The following is a 20706-nucleotide window of genomic DNA, read 5'->3' on the forward strand; positions in this document are numbered from 1 at the left end:
CTGCTGAGAAATCTGCTGTTAATCTGACAGACTTTCCTTTATAGGTTACTTGGTGCTTTTGCCTTACAGCTCTTAAGATTCTTTCCTTCAACTTAACTTTAGATAACCTGATAACAATGTGCCTAGGTGATGATCTTTTCACGATGAATTTTCCAGGTGTTATTTGAGCTTCTTGTGTTTGGATGTCTAGGTCTCTAGCAAGGCCAGAGAAGTTTTCCTCGATTATTCCCCCAAATAGATTTTCCAGACTTTTAGATTTCTCTTCTTCCTTAGGAATGCCAATTATTCTTAGGTTTGGTCATTTAATAAATCCCAGACTTCTTGGAGGGTTTGTTCATGTTTTCTTAATCTTTTTTCTTTGTCTTTGTTGGATTGGGTTATTTTGAAAATCTTGTCTTTGAGCTCTGAAGTTCTTTCTTCTGCTTGTTCGATTCTATTGCTGAGACTTTCCAGAGCATATTGCACTTCAGTGTGTCCATTGTTTCCCAAGTTTCGCTTGTTTTTTATTTATGCTATTTTATTGAAAATGCCTCTCCTCATTTCTTGTATCATTTTTAAAATTTCCTTAAATCTGGCTTCGCCTTTCGTTAGTGCCTCCTTGATTAGCTTAATAACTGACTTTCTGAATTCTTTTTCAGGTAAATCAGGAATTTTTTCTTGGTTTGGATCCATTGCTGGTGAGCTAGTCTAATTTTAGGAGGTGTTAAGCAACCTTGTTTATCATATTGCCAGAGTTGGTTTTCTGGTTTCTTCTCATTTGGGTAACCTCTGTCAGAGGGAAGGTCTAGGGCTCAAGGCTGTTTTTCAGATTCTTTTGTCCCAAGGGCTGTTCCCTTGATGTAGTGCTTTCCCCCTTTTCCTTTGGATGTGGCTTCCTGAGAGCTGAGCTGTAGTGATTGTTATCTCTCTTCTGGATCTAGCCACCCAGCAGGTCTACCAGGCTCTGGGCTGGTACTGGGGGTTGTCTGCACAGAGTCCTGTGATGTGAACCATCTGTGGGTCTCTCAGCTGTGGATACCAGGACAGAATTTGGGATGTCTCCTGGGTTCTTCAGGAGCAATCTGCTTCCTTCAGAGGGTCTATGGTTTCTCTTTGGCTTTCCTGATTTATTCCTGCAGTTGTTCTGGAGCAAAAGTTCATGATGTGAGACTCCATATGCTGCTCTGTCTGAGTAAGAGCTGCAATCTAGTCTTGCCTCATGTCTGCCATGATCCTCCTTCTTCTCTTGAAGTTACTTATTTAAAAAAAAACATTTTATGCATTTAGGAAAGAAAAAAATTAATAATTTCTAATAAAATTGAAACACATGCTATTTATAACACTTTATTCTCCTCAAAAAATTATAGAAAACAACACAGCAACATGTTTTAGGGGAAAAATTGTGAGGGTAAAAGTTTGAAGAATTGTGTTTTTAGAGAATTTGACCCTCAGTTATGAAGGAAAGAGAAATATTCCTGGGTTTGTGAGAGCTTGGAAAATAAACTATCCAAGTATAGTTTTTGACAACGTTAAAGATGTATTTCTGTGAACCAAGAGATGAATCCTAATGAAGACCTCAAGCAGAGGAAGTCATCAAAACTAGTAAACAGAAAGGTAAATCTGAATAACTATTGCTAATAAAGTTATGGAACAGAAGGGAAACATAGAAAGTAAAAATTAATTTAATTGCAAGTAGCTGGGTCTAAAACTGTAGATTAAGAGAAACACAGAAGTGAAGAAAAACAAAGCAGAGAAGGAAATAGCTAACTTCCTCATTTTGTCTGAAAGGAACCAAAATCTTTTTTTTTTTTTTTTTTACAATCCTAATCATTAGAAAATACGACTTAAAGCACAATTTTGAAAAACGCAAAGGTAATTTTTGATACAACTTAGAACCCAATGATTATCTTCTAAAACAATAGAAAGTATAAAAGCTTATAAGCCATATGCAATATAAGTAAGAAAACATGAGAAAAATCACAAGCCCAGGGAAAAGAAATATGAATAAATATTTTAGTTATAATAATAACTGTGAATGATTAAAAATACTTCAGTTCCAGTTTAAAAACATTGAACTATATGATAGTTAAAAAATGTTTTAGAGTGGCTTTTTTAAAACACTCTAAAACAAAAGGATATGCACAAGTTAAAAATAAAAGAATGGGCAAATTTACACCAGACATTCACAAAAGAAAACAGGAAATACTAATTTCAGAAAAGACGCAGAGACAGAAAGATATTAATGGTAACCAAGAGGGTCATTACATATTAACACAAATATGTTTCACAAGGAAAATATAATAGTTATTGAACTTTATAAGCTAATTAGTATAATGTTAACATACATAAATCAGGGATGTTAGAAATGTAAAATGAAAGTAACTTCTTATGGGTGACATGGACACATCTCTCTTAGCCATGGATAAACAGATATTTGGTTAAAATTTATAATCTGTAAGGGTGAATCTACAGATATACTAATGTCTATTCTAAGAACCAAAAAATACATATGTATATCATTTTCAAGATAATATAATTATTTTTTATAAAAATTTAGCAAATACTGCCACAAAGAAAACGTTCAAAAGTTCCCAAATTAGCCTTCTCTCTTACTCGGCGCTGCCTACGGAAGTAGCAGCGATCTGCTCCTCGGCATCATGGCCGCCCTCAGACCCCTTGTGAAACCCAAGATCGTCAAAAAGAGAACCAAGAAGTTCATCCGGCACCAGTCAGACCGATATGTCAAAATTAAACGTAACTGGCGGAAACCCAGAGGTATTGACAACAGGGTTCGTAGAAGGTTCAAGGGCCAGATCTTGATGCCTAACATTGGTTATGGGAGCAACAAGAAAACAAAGCACATGCTGCCCAGTGGCTTCCGGAAGTTCCCAGTCCACAACATCAAGGAGCTGGAAGTGCTGCTGATGTGCAACAAATCTTACTGTGCTGAGGTCGCTCACAATGTTTCCTCCAAGAACCGCAAAGTCATTGTGGAAAGAGCTGCCCAGCTGGCCATCAGAGTCACCAACCCCAATGCCAGGCTGCGCAGTGAAGAAAATGAGTAGACAGCTTATGTGCACATTTTGTGTTTAAATAAAACTGGCATCTTCCTTAATTAAAAAAAAAAAAATTCCCAAATTAGAAATTATAGGGAGCTGCATTCTCTGACCATAATGCAATCAAACTATATATTTTTTAAAGTTTTAGCAATCAAAAATTCTAACACATTGTAAATTACCAAATGCCTTCCTAAATAGCTATATAAGAGAGAAAAATCTAAGGTAAAATTACAAACTTGCTTTAAAATAATGAAAATAGGACTATTATTTAACAAACTTTATGGAGTGTGTTCAAAGGCAAATACTGTATATGTTGAAAATTGAGGCTGGGCATGGTGGCTCATGTCTGTATTCCCAGAACTTTGAGAGACCAAGGCAGGAAGATGGTTGAGCCCTGGAGTCCTAGACCATACTGGGCTACATAGAGAACCTGTATCTACAAAAAAATACAAAACATTAGCCAGATTCGGCGGCACGTGCTTGTAGTCCTAGCTACTCCAGAGGCTGAGGTGAGAGGATCCCTTGAACACAGGACAGATCAAGCCTGCAGTGAGCCATGATCATGCCACTGCACTCCAGCCTGGGCAGCAGAGTAAGACCATGTCTCAAACAAGCAAGTGTGTGCACACACACACACACACACACACACACACGCAAACCCTGAAAGTACATACGTTCACTCCTAGAAAAAAATGTGGGTACTTATCAAGTCTCAGGATGGGAAAGTGGTTTGTAACTATAAAGGCATTAAAATAAATGCCCCCCCAATAGTATACATTTTACTATGGAGATTATAATTAGAATTTTCCCTACAGCAAGAAAGATTATCGAAAACGGAAGTAAAATCTCTGTCATGAGGAAAAAATAAATATAGTTTTAAAAGCATAACACTGAGGAAAATAATTGACACAGATTTATGAGAAAAAGTTTAATAGATCTAATATATAAAGAACTCATGTAAATTTTAAAACCTAATTAGAAAAATTGACAAAGAATATGAATAGCTATTTCATAGAAGAAGAAAGAGCGGGAAGGAGCAATGGAGGGAGAGAATGAGGGAGAAACATAAGAAGGGAGGAAGGAGGGAAAGGTAAAGAAAAAAGAAAACTAAACATGAGAAGAAAGATTAAATTACTCAATTTCAAATAACTTTGTTTTAAAGACTATATTTTTTTACTTACCAAATTAGCGAAACTTAATTCCAACACTCACTATTGTTGAATGTGAGGTTAAAAATTGGAAAACTTTTCTAGAAGCAAGTTTAGGAATCTATATCAAGAATTAATGTCCTTCAATTCAAGAGCTAATGTCCTAGCTCTACTTTTAGCCAGTTATCAGAAGGAAATAATTAGAGAATATTTGATGGCAGGGACATTCATTGCTGCATGACAACTGTATTTAGTTGAATTTAGTATTAGTCATCTGAGATGTCACATAACAAAGTCAATTGTGAGGTATGTCACAAAAAATTTGTTACTACTGATAAAGTACCAAACTTTGACCATTATTTAATAAATTGGGGTAGAGTCGAGGTTATCTCTGGAATGTTACTCTTACTCACATTACAGTACATTTTGTGAGTATGAAGGAAAGGGACAGAGCAATGGCAAATGCCCAAAGAGGTAAATTTGCATAAACCATAGCCTTTATTATCAATGTTTGCATCAGAACTCATTGGCTTGTGAGCATTCTAAATCTCTAGGTGCTACAGAGGAAAAAAAAACCAGAACCACTTATAGAACTGAGTTTGGTGAAGCCATTTAAAACACATGCTACAGCCATTATAAACCTTGATTTGGAAGAAGTTTGATGGAATGTATAACTGATCACAATATGGTAGAGCCAGGAGGTAGAATCACCCTTATAGTGAGCCCTGTTTTATAGAAGGATTAGAATGAAGTTGACCTGGGCTGCGAGTGGTGGTGTCTATAGATTTTTTTGGTATATTTTCCTGAATTTTCAAAATTTTAAATAGTATACAGATCTCACTTTTATGACTAGATGGAAATTATTATTAACAAAATAACTATACAATTATAAACAAGTATATAACATTTACAAAGTAAACTGTAACCCTCTTTCCCTCCTGATCCCTGTACCAACTAAAACATATTTAAGTATTTACAGAAGGAGATTTATGCCTTTCTGATTAACCGCATAGAATCAACTCTACCATACACTTAAAAAAAAAAAAAAAAAGCCTCTGACAGTAAAAAGTAACTTGGTCCCCAGTTTGTCTTCATCTAACCTGCCAAAGACAATTTTATGGCTCCCTAAGCATGTTTAATTAAAAACTAAAACAAAATACAATCATGTTATGCCTTTTCATCTTCATGAAAACTTACTCTATTTTTTGAGGGAAAGAGTAATAAAGGAGTAATATAAACACATTGGTGTACATTAGTTAACAGTCTTCATTCTTATTTATAAGCAATCATGTTAATGCCCTTTCTAGGGAGTAAAAAAAAGATGCAGTGACCTTCATTGAAATTCATACACTAACCAACAGAAAGCGTATTTTAAAATGCCCTGAAAAATGCTTCAGGGTGTTGGGGTTAACACAATACAAACCACTGCCCACCTTTCTGTTGTTTTCCTACCCCAGAATTTTCCTAGGAGACCAAAAGTTTCACACTGGGATGGTGGGAAGAAGGACTTTGCCCTGTGTATGTGCATCGTGTCCCAGAACTGCCTTTCTAATAACTCGAGATTCTGAAGGGCACAGAAAACCTTGTAATAAGTGCATTTTGTGTTTTCATTTATTTCTTGGGAGAATAGCAGTCACTATTAATATATGCTCTTGGCAGATCATTGGATTCACATTCCCAACAGTTTCAAATAACTAGCTAAAATATTCTTTTGAAGAATTTTTTTTAAAGTCAGTCTTAGCTAACTTGAAGAAGCACATGCATTGTCTGAGTTTTACTGTTCCAATTTTGTTTTCTCAAACACTGTGAACCACTTTTAATTTCTAATATTATCTTTTTTACAAAACCTGTACTAGAAATAGTTCTACTTTGAGGAAAGGGAACTAAAATTTATATTTTCCATTGCTTTTCCAAGAAATCATATAAATAAGGCTTGTTGCTTTTTTAAAAAAGTTTTGAAGTTGCTGGTACTATTTCATTTCTCTGTAAATAAATAAGCATTTAATGCAAGGTTTTTCCACTTGTGTCCTATCGATATTTTAGAGTAGATAATTCTTTGCACTGGAGGGCTGTTCTGAACATTGCAGGATGTACAACAGCATCTCTGGCCTCTACCCACCAGATGCCAGTAGTTTTCTCCTTCCTTCAGTGGAAGGTGGCAAACATAAACATCCTCCAGACATTACTGAATGTTCTCTGGGGCAAAATCTTTCTGGTTGAGAATTTTCTTCTAAATTATACCACTCAGAGAGTGCCATATGTATATCACCTATCTTCTTTACTTACTCTAAAGTCCTCAAAAAGGAAAATTTCTGTCTTCAAAAGTTGGGACTACTTGCTATCATATTATTTACTAGTCCTTCAATATTCTGCCTAGAATAAACTAATAACTAAGATTTTACATATCCTTCAAAGAAAGATAAACAGCTGAACAAAAAAACTATAATTTAGATGTTAGACGTGTTACACTAAAATTTCATTTTGTCTCTTTACATTAATTCCTTGTTTTCACTTGGCATGAAAATAATTTAAATTATTTTATCACAATGAATAGTCAAACTTTTCATTCAGAAGTTCAAGTAGAGAGATTTTAAATATAAAATAAATAATATAATTCATATAATGCATTCACTTGTTTCTTATTTATAAACTATGTAATAATTAAGGTAGCAATGGAGGAGTGAGAGTTTATTAATTATATACCTTTTCAAGAGCTTTTAAAAGGATTTTAATTATAACAAATTATTGGAAATATTTCAAAAAATACAGAAAAGTACATAGATTAATGTTTAAGTCTTGATCTTTCAAGATTTTATTCTACTTATATAAATATATGGGATATAACCTTAACAGATCATAATTTATTACACCTATAAATGAATTAATTACTACACCACTATATGAATTAAACGTAATGTTTGTGGGATAATGCATTAAGGGCAAAATTTGCAATGATAGATATACTTAACTTTATCAAACAACTAGCTTTTATAGCAGTAAGCACATGATGTTGGGTTCTTTATACATCATTCTACTTTTCAGCAGTAATCTCAACAAATTGGAATTTGTCTTTCTGTTTCTCTAACTCATAGGCTTAAATATAATGAAGTGTGGTTTTTTGCTCTTTGTTTTCATTCTATTCTATATGTCATCTAGATATAGATCCAAACACCTTATAATTTTTCTGAGAAGGATATTTTTTTCTTTATTCTAGAGGAAGTAAGGGAGAGGCTTACATTTTCATATTCATCTTATTGTTTCCTTTACTCTACTTGAATCCATTGAAACAAAACCAAACAAACAAATAGCCACCCATACCTCCCCACTACAAAAACCACAGACAAGGCCATGTATCTGTTTAGAAGATTTTACTTTAGAAAATTTGCACTTGTACCTTAGAAGTCCTCTCTCTATGTCTCTTCTAGCCTCACATTCAGGGAATCTTTATGAAATATTTCATTCTTTCTAGTTCCCAATCTCACACCATCTTCCTGGTTCTCTACCTCATCTTTTCCCTCAGGAGCCAGGAAAATTTCTGTTTTCTACATGGAACTCTAACCACTATTTGGTTATCTTCATCCCCTGGAGGGCAATAGAGACCCCAGGGCATGTTGGGGAAGCAAGTTTTCGACTATTGTAGGATTTACACCTAAAAGGACCCTGGTAATCAACTACTCTAACTCTTCAATCCAAAAAAGAAATTGAGGAAACTACTAGACAATTCTACTTTTGATTTACTGATCACAGTTTAAAGTTCGGATCAAAGTAGTGGAATGAGCATTGGGAGTAATTAGACCTGGGGATCTGGGGCCATGGACCCATCTTATCTAACTGGGTTAGTTATCTGTTGATCTCTGCATCTCCTTTTCATTATCTATAAAATGGGAATAGAACCCATGCTAATAAGAACATTGGCAACTCACATAAGGGTCTATACAGCATGTTCACAGAAATTAGCTGCGTTTACCCTCAGAACGTGCAGTGAGAGATAGATTCAACATCCACAATTGTTATCATCCTTATTTAAAGGCCCAGAGGATTTAATGGCTTGGTTGAGTCCCATTTATGTAGCAGAATTCAAATGTGTCTTTGAATTGAAATACTATGCTAAGCTGCTGCCTCATTATCTTGAGGAACAGTTATGAGGATCTAATGACATTATGTATGTGAAGGTGCTTTCCAAGTGAAAAAGCATTAATGAAAAATAAATGTTTATTATTGCTGTATTTATTTTTAGAAAACCTTGGAAAGATGCCATCTACATAAAGATGCTTTGGTTTGAGTTCAGGCAGTTTCCACAATATCATCTCCAAATTAGTATTAAGCATCACACTCTGACAGTAGATTTTCGGTTCTATCATGCTTCTTAAATTATTCTGGACTTGCCTTTTAGGTCCATTTTGTTTATTATCAACTGTCAGTGATTGTAACATTTATTCAGGCTGGTGGTCTCTTTCTCTTTCTTGCTCTCTCTCTCTCTCTCTTTCTCTCTCTCTCACACACACACACACACACACACACACCCCTTTTCTTCCTCCATGGCTTCTGGTAATGATATTTTTCCTTGCCTATGAATTCTTATAATGTGGGTTGATTTGCCTCTTAACCAAGATGAAACATTGTAATAGACTCCCATGGAGCATTTCACAGTGGGCCCACCATCCTCCTTTAGTTGCACAGAAAATTAACAATGAATTATATCTGAAAATTTGGAGCCACAAAAGCTCAAAAATGTTTATTCTTCCAAATCGGCTGTGTTCCAGATTTCTAATTCCTTTTGTAACTTTCCATGGAATCTTCTCTGTAATTTTCATTCATTCCTCAAACTATGAAGCTCACAATTGAGCACATTTTCTATTGAGTTTTCCTGTGTGCTGAGTCAAACAGTTTCAAATGATACAATTACTTCATCAAAAAACAAACAGGCATTTAATAAGCACTCTCCCATACTCAATCTGCCCCATAATCTCTGGGGTCCAGAGGAGGCACAGTTGTTCCTGAGCACAAAAATAAGACAATCTACTGTATTATGAATTTTTTGTGAAGAGCACAGAATAATTTCACTATATATGCATTATATTTGCTTTTTAAAAACCATATATATATATTCTCACTTGGGTCCTAAATTTCATTTTATCCTACACTAAATACAATTGTGATTTCCCAATATATATGAATACTCTATGTTTATTTTAAAATACATTCTGCTAAGAATTTTTTTCTGTAATATCGACAATTTTCATCAAAACCACCTTCACAGTTGGTTAAAAAAAAAAAAAAAAAAAACAAGACCTCAACCTTCCTCACACATAATTACAACAACCCCTCGCCAAAGGAAAACGCTTTTAACCGTTTCTGCTTTTAGTTTCTGCCTGTAGAAAATGAAACCATAAACTTTTTGTTTGAATAAAACATGAATTTTAAATAATGAAATAACTAGTATACTTCCATATTTGTTATTGATTATTTATTTATCTACCTGGCCCTCAGCTATATAAAATGACCTATGTAAAATGAGGTATTACATGAGTCCTTCTTTCAACACCTCTGCAATTTTGATACTTATATTATCATTTTCCGTTTTGCTGGTTGTAATGCAGAAGTGCTGTTTACATTTTTATTTCTTGTCCAATAAATGTTATCTAATAAAGTTGGATAAAACCATATTTTGTCCAATACAGTTTTTTGGCATCTCTCTATGTGGCATGATGCCCCTACCCGGCCTTCTTCTTTGGCTGCCTTCTTTCATTGCCCATGTTTGTCAGCTAGCTGTACCTTTACTTTTACTTTATCAAGGTTGTAGAGTTTTAATTATATGCACTAATATACTTCTGCTTTTATATTTAAGCCAGGTTGAGTTTTCTATCCCTTATGACTGAAATCTTCCTAACTCCACTGAGGGTCTCCTACATGCTGACCTTCTGACTTGAAAGAGGGTTACTACCATCTATTTCGCATAAACCATTTTGTTTTAAAATGATATTTTTAACCTACAGGTTCTAGTTAATTCAAAGCTAGCTTATGAAACAAAAAAAATGAATAAGATGAGTTTCTGAAACAGTGCTAAGACAATATGTCCCTGAGGAGATATCTTTAAAAAATAAGTTTAACTTTGAAAAATAAACTTAGGGCCAAACATGGTGGCCCACACTTGTAATCCCAGCACTTTGGGAGACCAAGGTGAGAGGATCATTTGGGGCCAGGAGTTCAAGACCAGCCTGGACAACACAGGAAGACTCCCATCTCTACAAATTAAATTAAAATTAGCAGGGCATTAGTAGAGTGCATCTGTAGTCCCAACTAGTAGGGAGGCTGAGGCAGGAGATTCACTTGCTCCCAGGAGTTTGAGGTTGCAGTGAGATATGATCATGCCACTGTACTCTCACCTGGGCAACACAATGAGACCCTGTCTAAAAAAAAAAAAAAAAGAAAAGAAAAAAATAAATAAATGTAATAAAATTTCCCATTCTAGTACATCTATTTTTCTTCTTGCCTCTCTGGAACAGGCTCAGAGATATTATACCCGGTGAATTAGAATACTATTCCTCTGTGAAGGAAATATCATCAATATCCTTCATATTGTCCTCACTACATGTTCTGGTTACATTCAACTCTTCATACTCAAGAATTTATGTGAGGCTCAGAATATTTTATTTATATTTCATCTCATTTCAGAAAGTATTTTACAGAGCTTAAATAAAATGCATACATACAAATATATAAGACAATAATATGCAGATGAATAGTAATAAACCATGACAAGTTAAAGATTGTGTTTATTAAAAAATTAGAGTGGATCTAGTATTTGATAGCACAATAGGTAGACTATAGTTAACAATAATTTATTGTACATTTTAAAATAACTTAAAGAGTATAACTGGGTTGTAACACAAAAGAAAGGATAAATGCTTGAGGTGATAAATGCTCCATTTACTCTGATGTGATTATTACACAAGTATCCCTTCCTCAAAAGATCTCATGTATCTCATAAATACATACACATTATGTACTTACAAAAAATTAAAATTAAAAAAGAAAAAAATTACAGTAAAGCAGGCCATACATGGCTAAATTAAGCTTCCTGGTATTTGAAATGAGAAAGAAAAGCTACAAAGATCTCATTTCAGAAAAAAAAATTTTTTTCCTAACACTTAATTCTAAAAGAAATTTTCCTGAGGGACTGTGACCCAAGATAAAATGGAGAAGGGAGTCTAGTGTGCCTCTCATCAATGTTTTCTGAAATTTTCTGTAATTCCATACGCATATAAAAGTTTCCTGCCATAAACACATCACACAACAAGGAAACTAATGGTTGGGTTCAAGGAATCAGCAAAATATAAGTTTGTGAAAGGAGAGTTAAAGGGATCTGATGTTGTGGTTCACAAAGACACTTTTTTCTCATCCATAAAATAGAAAGAAAATTTAGCACATTTAAAAATGTTTCCTTCCCAAGAAATAGGAAGAAAAAGAGTTAATCATTTTTCTACTCTATCTATATAGATATTATTTCATTATTCCTAATAACATAATTTTCAGATGAATGAATTAGACTGTTATTTGTAGAGAAGTCACGTGGAACTCTGATTTGTCCAAGACAAGAAATTCAGAAGCATTTCAACTCTCAGAATCGAGAAGATATAAATCCAGTTATTTGTTTTACTCACTGATGAAGCAATCTTAAGATGATACACCTGCAGTCCCAGCTACCCGGGAGGCTGAGGCAGGAGAATTGCTTGAATCCGGGAGACGGAGGCTGCAGTGAGCCGAGATGGCGCCACTGCACTCTAGCCTGGCACCTGGCGACAAAGTGTGACTCTGTCTCAAAAAAAAGATGATAGCAAATTAAATGTAAAGATACAGAGAAAATAATGTTGTTGTTAGTTGTATTACCACAGATCATGTGAGGGAACTTATAAAAGATGTCTATGTATTTTTAAAAATTATCTTTACAAATGCTAAAACTAACCCCAAAATCAGTTTCCCTAATAAACATTTTAAAATGTGCTAAAACTGATAACTCTCTAAAATAGCTTCAGTTCTTTCATTCCATTTTAGGCAACTGATGAAGAAATCACTAATGAAAAACTGAAAATATCACTTAGTGAATGAAACATCACCACAGTGGAATCACAAATATTACCCAGACAATCACTGTATTCATTTCCATGTAATAAATGGGTGTGGACTTGTTGATTATCAGGAAATTACCAAACACTGGTTTTGACTTGAATATACTTAATAAGTCATGTGTATTGAATTAATATTAATAAATTCTTCCACAATTTTCACTCACAAAATATGTAGTTAATTAGCTGAAAATTACAACTGCTGGTTCAACTAAATTCAGCAAATCTTACATGCTAGTGTCACCATATGTACATTTGTTTGCAGTAATAATTAAACTTCTGTACTAGCTGTATATTTTGGGAAAAGTAAATTATAATATGACACATGGAATCTAAAAATACTCATTTATTTTCCTCTTCGACAACTAAGTACAAAAGCCATAAGTGAATCTTTAATAAATTCACCCCCAAAAGTTTAAATTCAGTACTTGATTTATAGGTATAACTTTGACCTAGTCATTTACTACTTCCATCTAAAATTGTATTAGCAGACATAGGATAAATTAATTTACTTAGGCGTATACATTGAAACTTGCATAAATTTTTAAACATTATGAACAGAGTATTAAATTGGACATTATGATCCATCTTGTTTTTGAGAAATATACCAGGAGTAATCAGTAGTGAATACAATTTTTTGAACCTTTTCCATCCAGAATTCTTTCCTCAGTATTATTCTCTTCTCTTCTAACATCATCTCCATTAAAAAAGAGAAAGAAATAAACCCTAAAAGTACTGCTTTGATCTAGAATGAGCAGTCAGGAGTTTCATTCAGATCTATTTTGAGAGAAAACTGATGTGCTCAAAAATATATTTCACATTGAAAAAATGTGCGGTTGAGGAAATATTAATGTTCTATTAATAAGCAGAGAATAACACATTTAAGACTGTTTGGCATTTGGCACAGTATCTTACAGAAAGCTAAGTGCTTGACAAACACTATCTTGGTTGGATCTCACAGCACTCCAAGGAGGGAGGTAGAGCCAGGCATATTGTTCTCTTACAACAGAGTTATTCATTAAGAGATTTGCTCAAGGTCAATCCAGAATCTGGATCTGTTGACAAAACTTCATTTCAGGGGTCATGTTCTCATGTGGTAAGACGTGGTGAGTTTCAATCATGAAAGCAAGGAGGTAATACAGCCAATTTTTTCTTGTTTGAGATCTCTCTCCCTCCTTTCAGTTCATTGTAAAAAAATCATCCTTTAAAAAATCAATTTGGTCATCAAAATAATTTATAAAAAAGGAACATGCCACATGTGTACAAAATTTTTAAGTGCACAGTGTATTACCTGAAGAAATAAACTGACATAACTATTTGAAGTACAAATTAAGTGTAATTTTATTTTAAAATATGCAAATATGTGTTGCCAAATACTGTTTTTGTCATGGTGTAGTCCACTTTCACTAAACAACTGTGAAGTTTATAAACTTCATATGAACAATAACAAATGAGCCATCCTATTCAAATCAAATAAATAACTAGTGTGCCTATTATTAGTAAGGTCCTGTGACCAAAAACTACAGTCGTTTATAGCCAGTGCTTTACTCAGTTCTTTCCTGATAGATGGGTGGCAGATGGATGGAGATATCCTACATATATGTTATCTATATCTATATTCCTTTCCGGTATTTCATCCCGCCTCCACTGAAGACAGTTTGTATGACTTTATTATAGAAATAAAGGTCACAATAAAGATGATTTACATACAGAACTCTTATATTTTCATTCATGGAAAAGAAAAACACAGCATGGTAGTGCTAGTGACAGTCTGTGTTTTGAAGCAGGATAGAAACTAGCCGGTTTCAGATTTCTGACATTCTGGCAAACTTAGGAACACAAACCTTCGGAATCTAAATGCATCAACCTGAGCGCCGGCTGATTAGCCATTGTAAAGCAGTGTTCTAAAAGGAAAGGCCTTCACTTAAACAGCGCTACAACGTTTTTGTTCAGCTTTCTTTCACACACAAACTTTTGCCAGAAAAGGCGTTTTAACCCTAGGGCAAAGATTTAATGCGTCCACAGTTCCCATCTTCAACTCTTTAGAATAGTTATTTAAGCACCGGACCTGTCTTCAGAGACTCACTTTGTGACACAGCTGCGGCCGGACTTGACTTGATCTGGGCGCCAGGATCGGTCCCACCACAGGGCTCGGGGCGGTTTGTTCCCAGTGGATCAGGGCGGGTGTGGTGCCGGAGTCGCCTTCTATTGGCTACACTCCTGGGGACTGGTTGGCCTTTCCGACGCCTGATTGGACGGAACTGCCCTCTGTACGCCGACATTATTGGAGGGCGCTGGAGCAGGGGGCGGAGCGGGTTCTCCTGGATTCTTGACCGGGAGCGCTAGTTCGCGGAGCCTGGCGCGGGGCGCGGGAGCGGAGCTGCGCGGGCGGCTGCGGAGGGAAGGTGTCCTAGCCAATGGGGTCTTTAAGGGGAACGCGAGGCTGGGGCCGGTTGCCGACCAGCCCCGTCTCACCGAGGCAGTCCACGCTTTTCCCCCGGCGGTGGCCGCTCCGAGGCAGCATCTGTCAACGCTCCTCTTCTCCCCTCCTCCTTCGGCCGGGCCGGGCTCCGCCGGCGGCGGCCGAGAGGACGCGGGACCCGGCGCGGTGAGCCCATCAGCTGTCAGGCGAGCGGCGTAGCTGCCGGAGGGCGGCGAGAGACACACAAAGAACGCGGTGGGCGGCGGCGGCGAAAGGGGGCGGCAAATTCGGAGCTGCAACTCCTCGCCGCGCCTGCCTATGCCACCGCCGCCCGGGCTTGGTCCGAGGCAGCGCAGACAATGCAGCCGGGCTCGGCCCCGCGCGCCCCAGAATGCAGGGCGCCCGCGCTCCCCCGACCCCAACTTGACGGTCTCCCGGCTCGCCCAGCCCCCTCCCGGGGTAGGGGCGCCCCCTCGCTTCGGCGGCAGGCGGAGGAAGTCGGTCCGCGGCCGCGGAGCCAGGCAACTTGCGAGCCGGGAAAAGTTTGCGGCGCCTCCGCGGGGCGGCGCGACGCGGCCCGCCCCTCGAGTCCGCGGTCACCGCGGGTGACTTTCTCGACTCGTCGTCAGTCGCGGCCGCAGCGCGGCCGGCGGGGACTGCGGGGAGGGCCGGAGTCCGTCCGAGGGCTCCCGCACCTCGGGCTGCGGGTGAGTCGGCTTTCGGCGCGGTGGGCTCAAGCGGTTTAGGGCACCTGGGCTTGGGAAGAAGGGGTGGAGAGTGCCTTTAATACTTTTTGGAGCTGGCGGGGAGAACAAATAAAAGTGCGGTAGCTTGAAGGGCCCTGACACGCCACTGACTTGCAAACCGTATCCGTGGGAACCCTTCGGGGGCCTGCGCTGCCAAGGGCCTGTGCGAGGCTGGGTGGGAGATGGAAAGGTTAGAAGCGACTGGCCCAGTTTGACCTTGGACAAGTGACTTAACCACTTAGATTTCCTCATGGGTAATCTGTGGAGCTACAGCAACATGCTCTATCGTGTCGTCCAGTTTGTAGACTGCATCTCCGTTTTTGAGATTTTCCTAGGGCCTCAACACGGTGCGTGAGTTATGAAGAGATAGGCCAGGATATGTTTACATGCGTCCTGAGTCACCTTTCAGCCTACTCAGAAGTAACTTTTAAGTCTGATGTTTTAAAACATTTTAAAACATTTAAAGGCTTTCCTTCACTGAAAAATAAATTACCCATTGCTTATTTTACAAACCTTAGGAATGTTGTATTTTTCTGCACCATTTGGAATCTAAGGGCCAGGGAGGGGACAGAGAGCCAAACCTGAGGGTGAAGTGGCAGGTGCCCCCAGCGATCCCTGCCTGATCTAGTTTAGCGGGAGAACAAAGCATTTATTATGCATAAGAGAGAGTGAACAGGGCAGGTGTTTGTGTTTTTGTTTTCTGTATTCTTTCTACTGAAAACTTTCTTTGGTTGGGGCAGTGGGCACTGGAGGAGGGGACCCTTCTGACAAAGAAGAAAAAGAAAATGTCACTTATATCCTAAGTAAGTCTTAAACTAATGTAAATCTTCCTTACAGGAACAGCAACACATAATGCAAGTACATCTTGATCTAATTTTAATGAAGGATTGAAAATAGCTACTGTGTTCAGTACTGACGCCAAGACAGCTACTTACATAATCTTCTTTGTTGAGATGTGTTAGTGGCGTGTATAATTTTGATAAATAATTAATGTTGAAGGTTTAGTCTGGCAATGGTATTGAAATACTGTCATCACAGGTTGTGCTGCAAGACAAATCGTGTGTTAACTTTTGGTTATGATAACCTGTATTTTTTCTCTAAATAGTAAAATCAGACATTTATCATAACAAAATTCTCTTAAATCCTGCATATATACTTAGTAGTGTATAGAAGAGAAATTATTTTGTTCTGTAAATGACAAAGTCCTTCAGTGTTCTCACCATTTCATGAGAGTGAATTCTAGATGTCAGGTGCTCCACTGGACATTTTCTCTTCATGGAGCTTATTGCAATAAAAGTTCTTTACAAAAGTGAATGCATAAATACAGATACTCAACAAATATTTGCTGAAGAAAATACTCAGATAAGACTACCTAAGGTCCATCTTGTCCATCATGAAAGAGAATGGTGATCATGCTGTAATAGAAAGAAGGTATCAAAGAAAGAACTGGCAGAAAAACAGAGCTTAGTTCCAGCATCTAGCCTGAACGTTTATACTTTAAAACAGGTCTACACATTTGGAAAGAGACAAAGACAAGTGATAGGATTCCTGATAGAAAGACAGCAGTATTAACGTAATACATTTTATGACCTAGTTTTGTTTGAAGAACACAAACCTTTGAAAAGGTATATTTCTTAATCAGCAGCTGTTTGCATTGTGATTGGATGTCTAATTAAATGGCCTAATTGTAATCATAATATCTCAATTGAATTCTGTCTGATTTTTTAAAATTCATTTTTAGAATAGCTTGAAATAAACCATTCAATTTGGTTACATGAAGGAAAGTGTACCTTTTGAAATCAGCTAAATCCGCAGTGAGGAAAATTACCGTCAGTGTTTTCACCAAATGTAAATTAAGCACTGGAAGTAGCATCTTGCCAAGAAGGTCTTCAATCTCGACAATCACTTTGTGTAGAAGAGGTCTAATGTGGAATGTGGACTGCAGTGAGAAATGCCATTATTCTTCTGAGGGTCTTTTTGGTGACATCAGGAAAATACTAATGCACCCCTTCAACATTCGTAAACCTGGCAACTTTTCGAAAGCCTAGTGGCTTTCCAAAGTTATTTCAAAGTAACCACTCAACCTAGAACCTAGCATTGATATTTGAACAAACTGTTTTTGTAGAATATGGGTTCTCCTCTGTGCAGATTTCCTGGCTTGGCAGCCTTGTAAGAGACCACCTCAGTGTATCTGAGAATGTAGTCCTTAGATCACCTGTATCGGAATCACCTGTAGTACTTAGAAAACTTCAAACTCCTGGACACATCCCACATTTACATAATCAGAATGTCTGTAAACAGAACCTGTAATTTCTACTCGTAAGACCCATTTATACCTAGTGTTCCATTATTGGAATGCTAAGCTTGTGGGAGTTATTTATATCCTGCTGCTCAAGGTCATCACCAAGGTCCAATTTTTCACAAAAATTTTGCAACCAATCTCTAGCATAAATGGGTTAATGAGCTCCTTCAAAAGTGACAGTTAATCACAGTAAATTTTAAGAATTAGTGTTAGAGTTTTCTTGCCACAGTTGTAATGCCCATGTTGCTTTCTTCTAGGAACATTGAAAAGGCCCCCAGATGCCCACTGCTCTGATCATTTCCCCTCTAGCACTAGACACGTTGGCCTTACCTCTTAGTTGAGCCCTGTGGCCAGGAAACCCCTCTTGAAACCCCATCTGCAGGTAAATCAACATAGAATGTACCACCTATGAGCAGAGTTAAAGCTGCTTTGAGACACAAGGCTCAAGAGACCCCGGTTCACAGATCTTGCCTACTAGTGGGATACTCCCACCACCCTCCCTAGCTTGTTGGTGATTTGTGGGAGTGGCAGTCCCAGCCTTCTCTTCAACTAGGGAGATAAAGTTTTCAAGCAAATGATTGGGAATGGACCCTAAGGGACGGATGACCTGAGAGAGAACAGACAAGAATGCTGAAGGGAGGGCCGTCCCCTCAACGTCCTTTAAGCCTCACATTTAAAAAATTTTAGTCCTAAAGCAGATAACTTGGAAAGCAAGTGTGGCTAAGCCCAGGCACCTCTGTTCTCGGTTGTCAAAACTTAATCTACAAATTCATACAACGGCTCCTAACCTCTATCTATAAATGCCCAGTGTCTGAGGATTTTCAAGCTTATCAGTTAAAAAGGGGGAACAGCGATTGTTTAGAAGAGAGGTTCAAAACATAGGTTGAGGAGTCAGCCAGTCATGATTGCAATCCTACTTTTGCCATTTACTGCTTGGGTGGCTTCAGTCTACATCCTTGACTCTCTAAGTTTCAGTTTCCTTACTTGAAAAATGAAGATAATAGTACTACTGCGTAGGAGTTGTTTTGTAAATTATATAAGATTATAAACTAAAACATGATCAGCTAATAAATCACACAGTATATATTCAATATATGTAGCTTTTAATTTATTATAGTAACTTTTTCAAATTTTCTTTGTAGCCCTGGAGAATTGCTGTAGAAGAAGGAAAAGAGAGGAAGACAACACAGGAGGAGATAAGTAGCTGTGGACACAATGGAAGGTCACATTGCTAAATAGTTGTTGAGCAGAGGGAAAAGGTAGGAAAGGATGTGGACTGCAGTGCTACAGTGCCAGCTAATAACTTTCATCATGTACCTCCTTGGCCCAGATGCTGTCTCTTCTACTCTCCTCCTTTTTTGCACTACCTTATTTAGCACTTAATTATATACTTTCTTGACTCACTTTGAGAAACACTGATTATGGGTCTGCCTCAAAGACAGAATCCTAGTTTTGAATTTTAGCATTACTGATCTATTGCCTTGGAGGGGCTTAAGGATGGCAGCTGTCTCTCCCCCTTGGGATCTAGCTTTTAGAAATATTGAAGGGAAGAGATTCTGTGATCTTACAGGAATAGATCCATAGTTCATCTCCAGATTTGCTTTTATAGAGAAGTGTATGTCACCAAAACACAGAGATCTGGTCAGAGAGGCTCCTACCCACAGACTTTTAATATAACTTTACTTTCTAGGGCATTTATTCTTGTCAAGTACTTTCTCTCCTGTCAGCTCACTTGTTCCTCACAAAAGCCCTATAAGGTGTTAATATTATTAAACAGACCCCTATGAAGCACCTCAAGTCTTTCTGTCTTCTCATCTCTATTCTTGCATACCTTTTGATAGACTAGTCTCTGAGTTTATCACATCAGGTTTCTAAAATAAAAGTCCCCTAATCACTATCTGTTTGTTCCCTCATCAAGTTGACCTTTTCTGCCTGGCTTATAAGGTGGCCTAAAAACCTCATTTTCCTGTAAACATTGTCTCCATAGTTCAGGAACATGGCAGGCTCACCACTATGTGTTAGCCCATATTTCCCTCATTAATGATGTCTCCTCTCAAACCACCTAGATTCTACTCATTCCTCGATTTCTAGCTTCTTCTTGGAACCTTCCCAGATCATTGGCTTCTTAAAGAGCCCAGCTTTCTCTGAATTCTGATGGTAGCCACCCTTATTTGATCAATTATATCCTGGTCTTAAAGTCCTAATGGAAAGAAAAAAGTATATGATGGATTTTGTGTAGAGAAGAAAGCACTGGACTGAGCTTTAGGACATCTGCTAAGGAGCTGTGTGAGTCAAACCAGGTTGCTTTACCTCTCTGGATCTATATTTACTGATCTGTTAAGTGGAAAGGATTGGGCCAGATAATCTTGGTGGTTTCTACTCATTGTGAGGTTCTTGGACAATTTGACCTAGTTCATGTGGGATGTGATTGAAGATCTTACTGAGTTCTTGGATGGAAATGTCAGTGATGGGCACTCAGTGCCTTTAGGATTTGTTTTGTACTATCGCAGAAATTTCCGATGCTAAACTTGGCAATTTTTAAATGTCATATTCCTTTTCTCCAAACTCTTTAACCACAATAATTCAGGGAACATTAGTAGGGGATGAGTTACGTATCTGGATAATATGTATTGTGGACATTATAACATTATCCTTAGGAATGATTTTGTATTGTTGAATAAATAGGATCAACTTCATACACCTTAGTCATAAACATTTCATCTTCATGGATAGTGCTATATAAGAATATATTTATGTTTTCTTTTAATCATTTCGTAATTTGGGGAATATTAACATAGTCAAAACTCTAGGGTAGATGCCATATGAGTTTCTGTAGTAATCTGGATGGAGACATGTTATAATTCTGCATATATGTGTATATTTATCTTATGCACATTATGCTTAAACTTAGAAGGATACCCCTG

The 20706-nt window shown here is 37.4% G+C and overlaps 1 protein-coding gene across 1 annotated transcript; it reads left to right on the forward strand.

Annotated features, from left to right (window-relative positions):
* The first annotated feature begins 2585 nt into the window (after nucleotides 1–2585).
* Nucleotides 2586–3094, forward strand: LOC108318361 (60S ribosomal protein L32-like). Its single transcript, XM_037746033.1, has one exon. The coding sequence runs from the start codon at nucleotides 2637–2639 to the stop codon at nucleotides 3042–3044; it is 408 nt and encodes a 135-aa protein (XP_037601961.1). The 5' UTR covers nucleotides 2586–2636; the 3' UTR covers nucleotides 3045–3094.
* Nucleotides 3095–20706: the final 17612 nt, after the last annotated feature.

Source organism: Cebus imitator, unplaced genomic scaffold (genome assembly GCF_001604975.1).
Source record: "Cebus imitator isolate Cc_AM_T3 unplaced genomic scaffold, Cebus_imitator-1.0 Scaffold218, whole genome shotgun sequence".
NCBI lineage: Eukaryota > Metazoa > Chordata > Mammalia > Primates > Cebidae > Cebus > Cebus imitator.

Coding starts and splice junctions, on each gene's coding strand:
- LOC108318361 (XM_037746033.1), top strand. CDS start 2,637: ATGGCCGCCCTCAGACCCCTTGTGAAACCCAAGATCGTCAAAAAGAGA.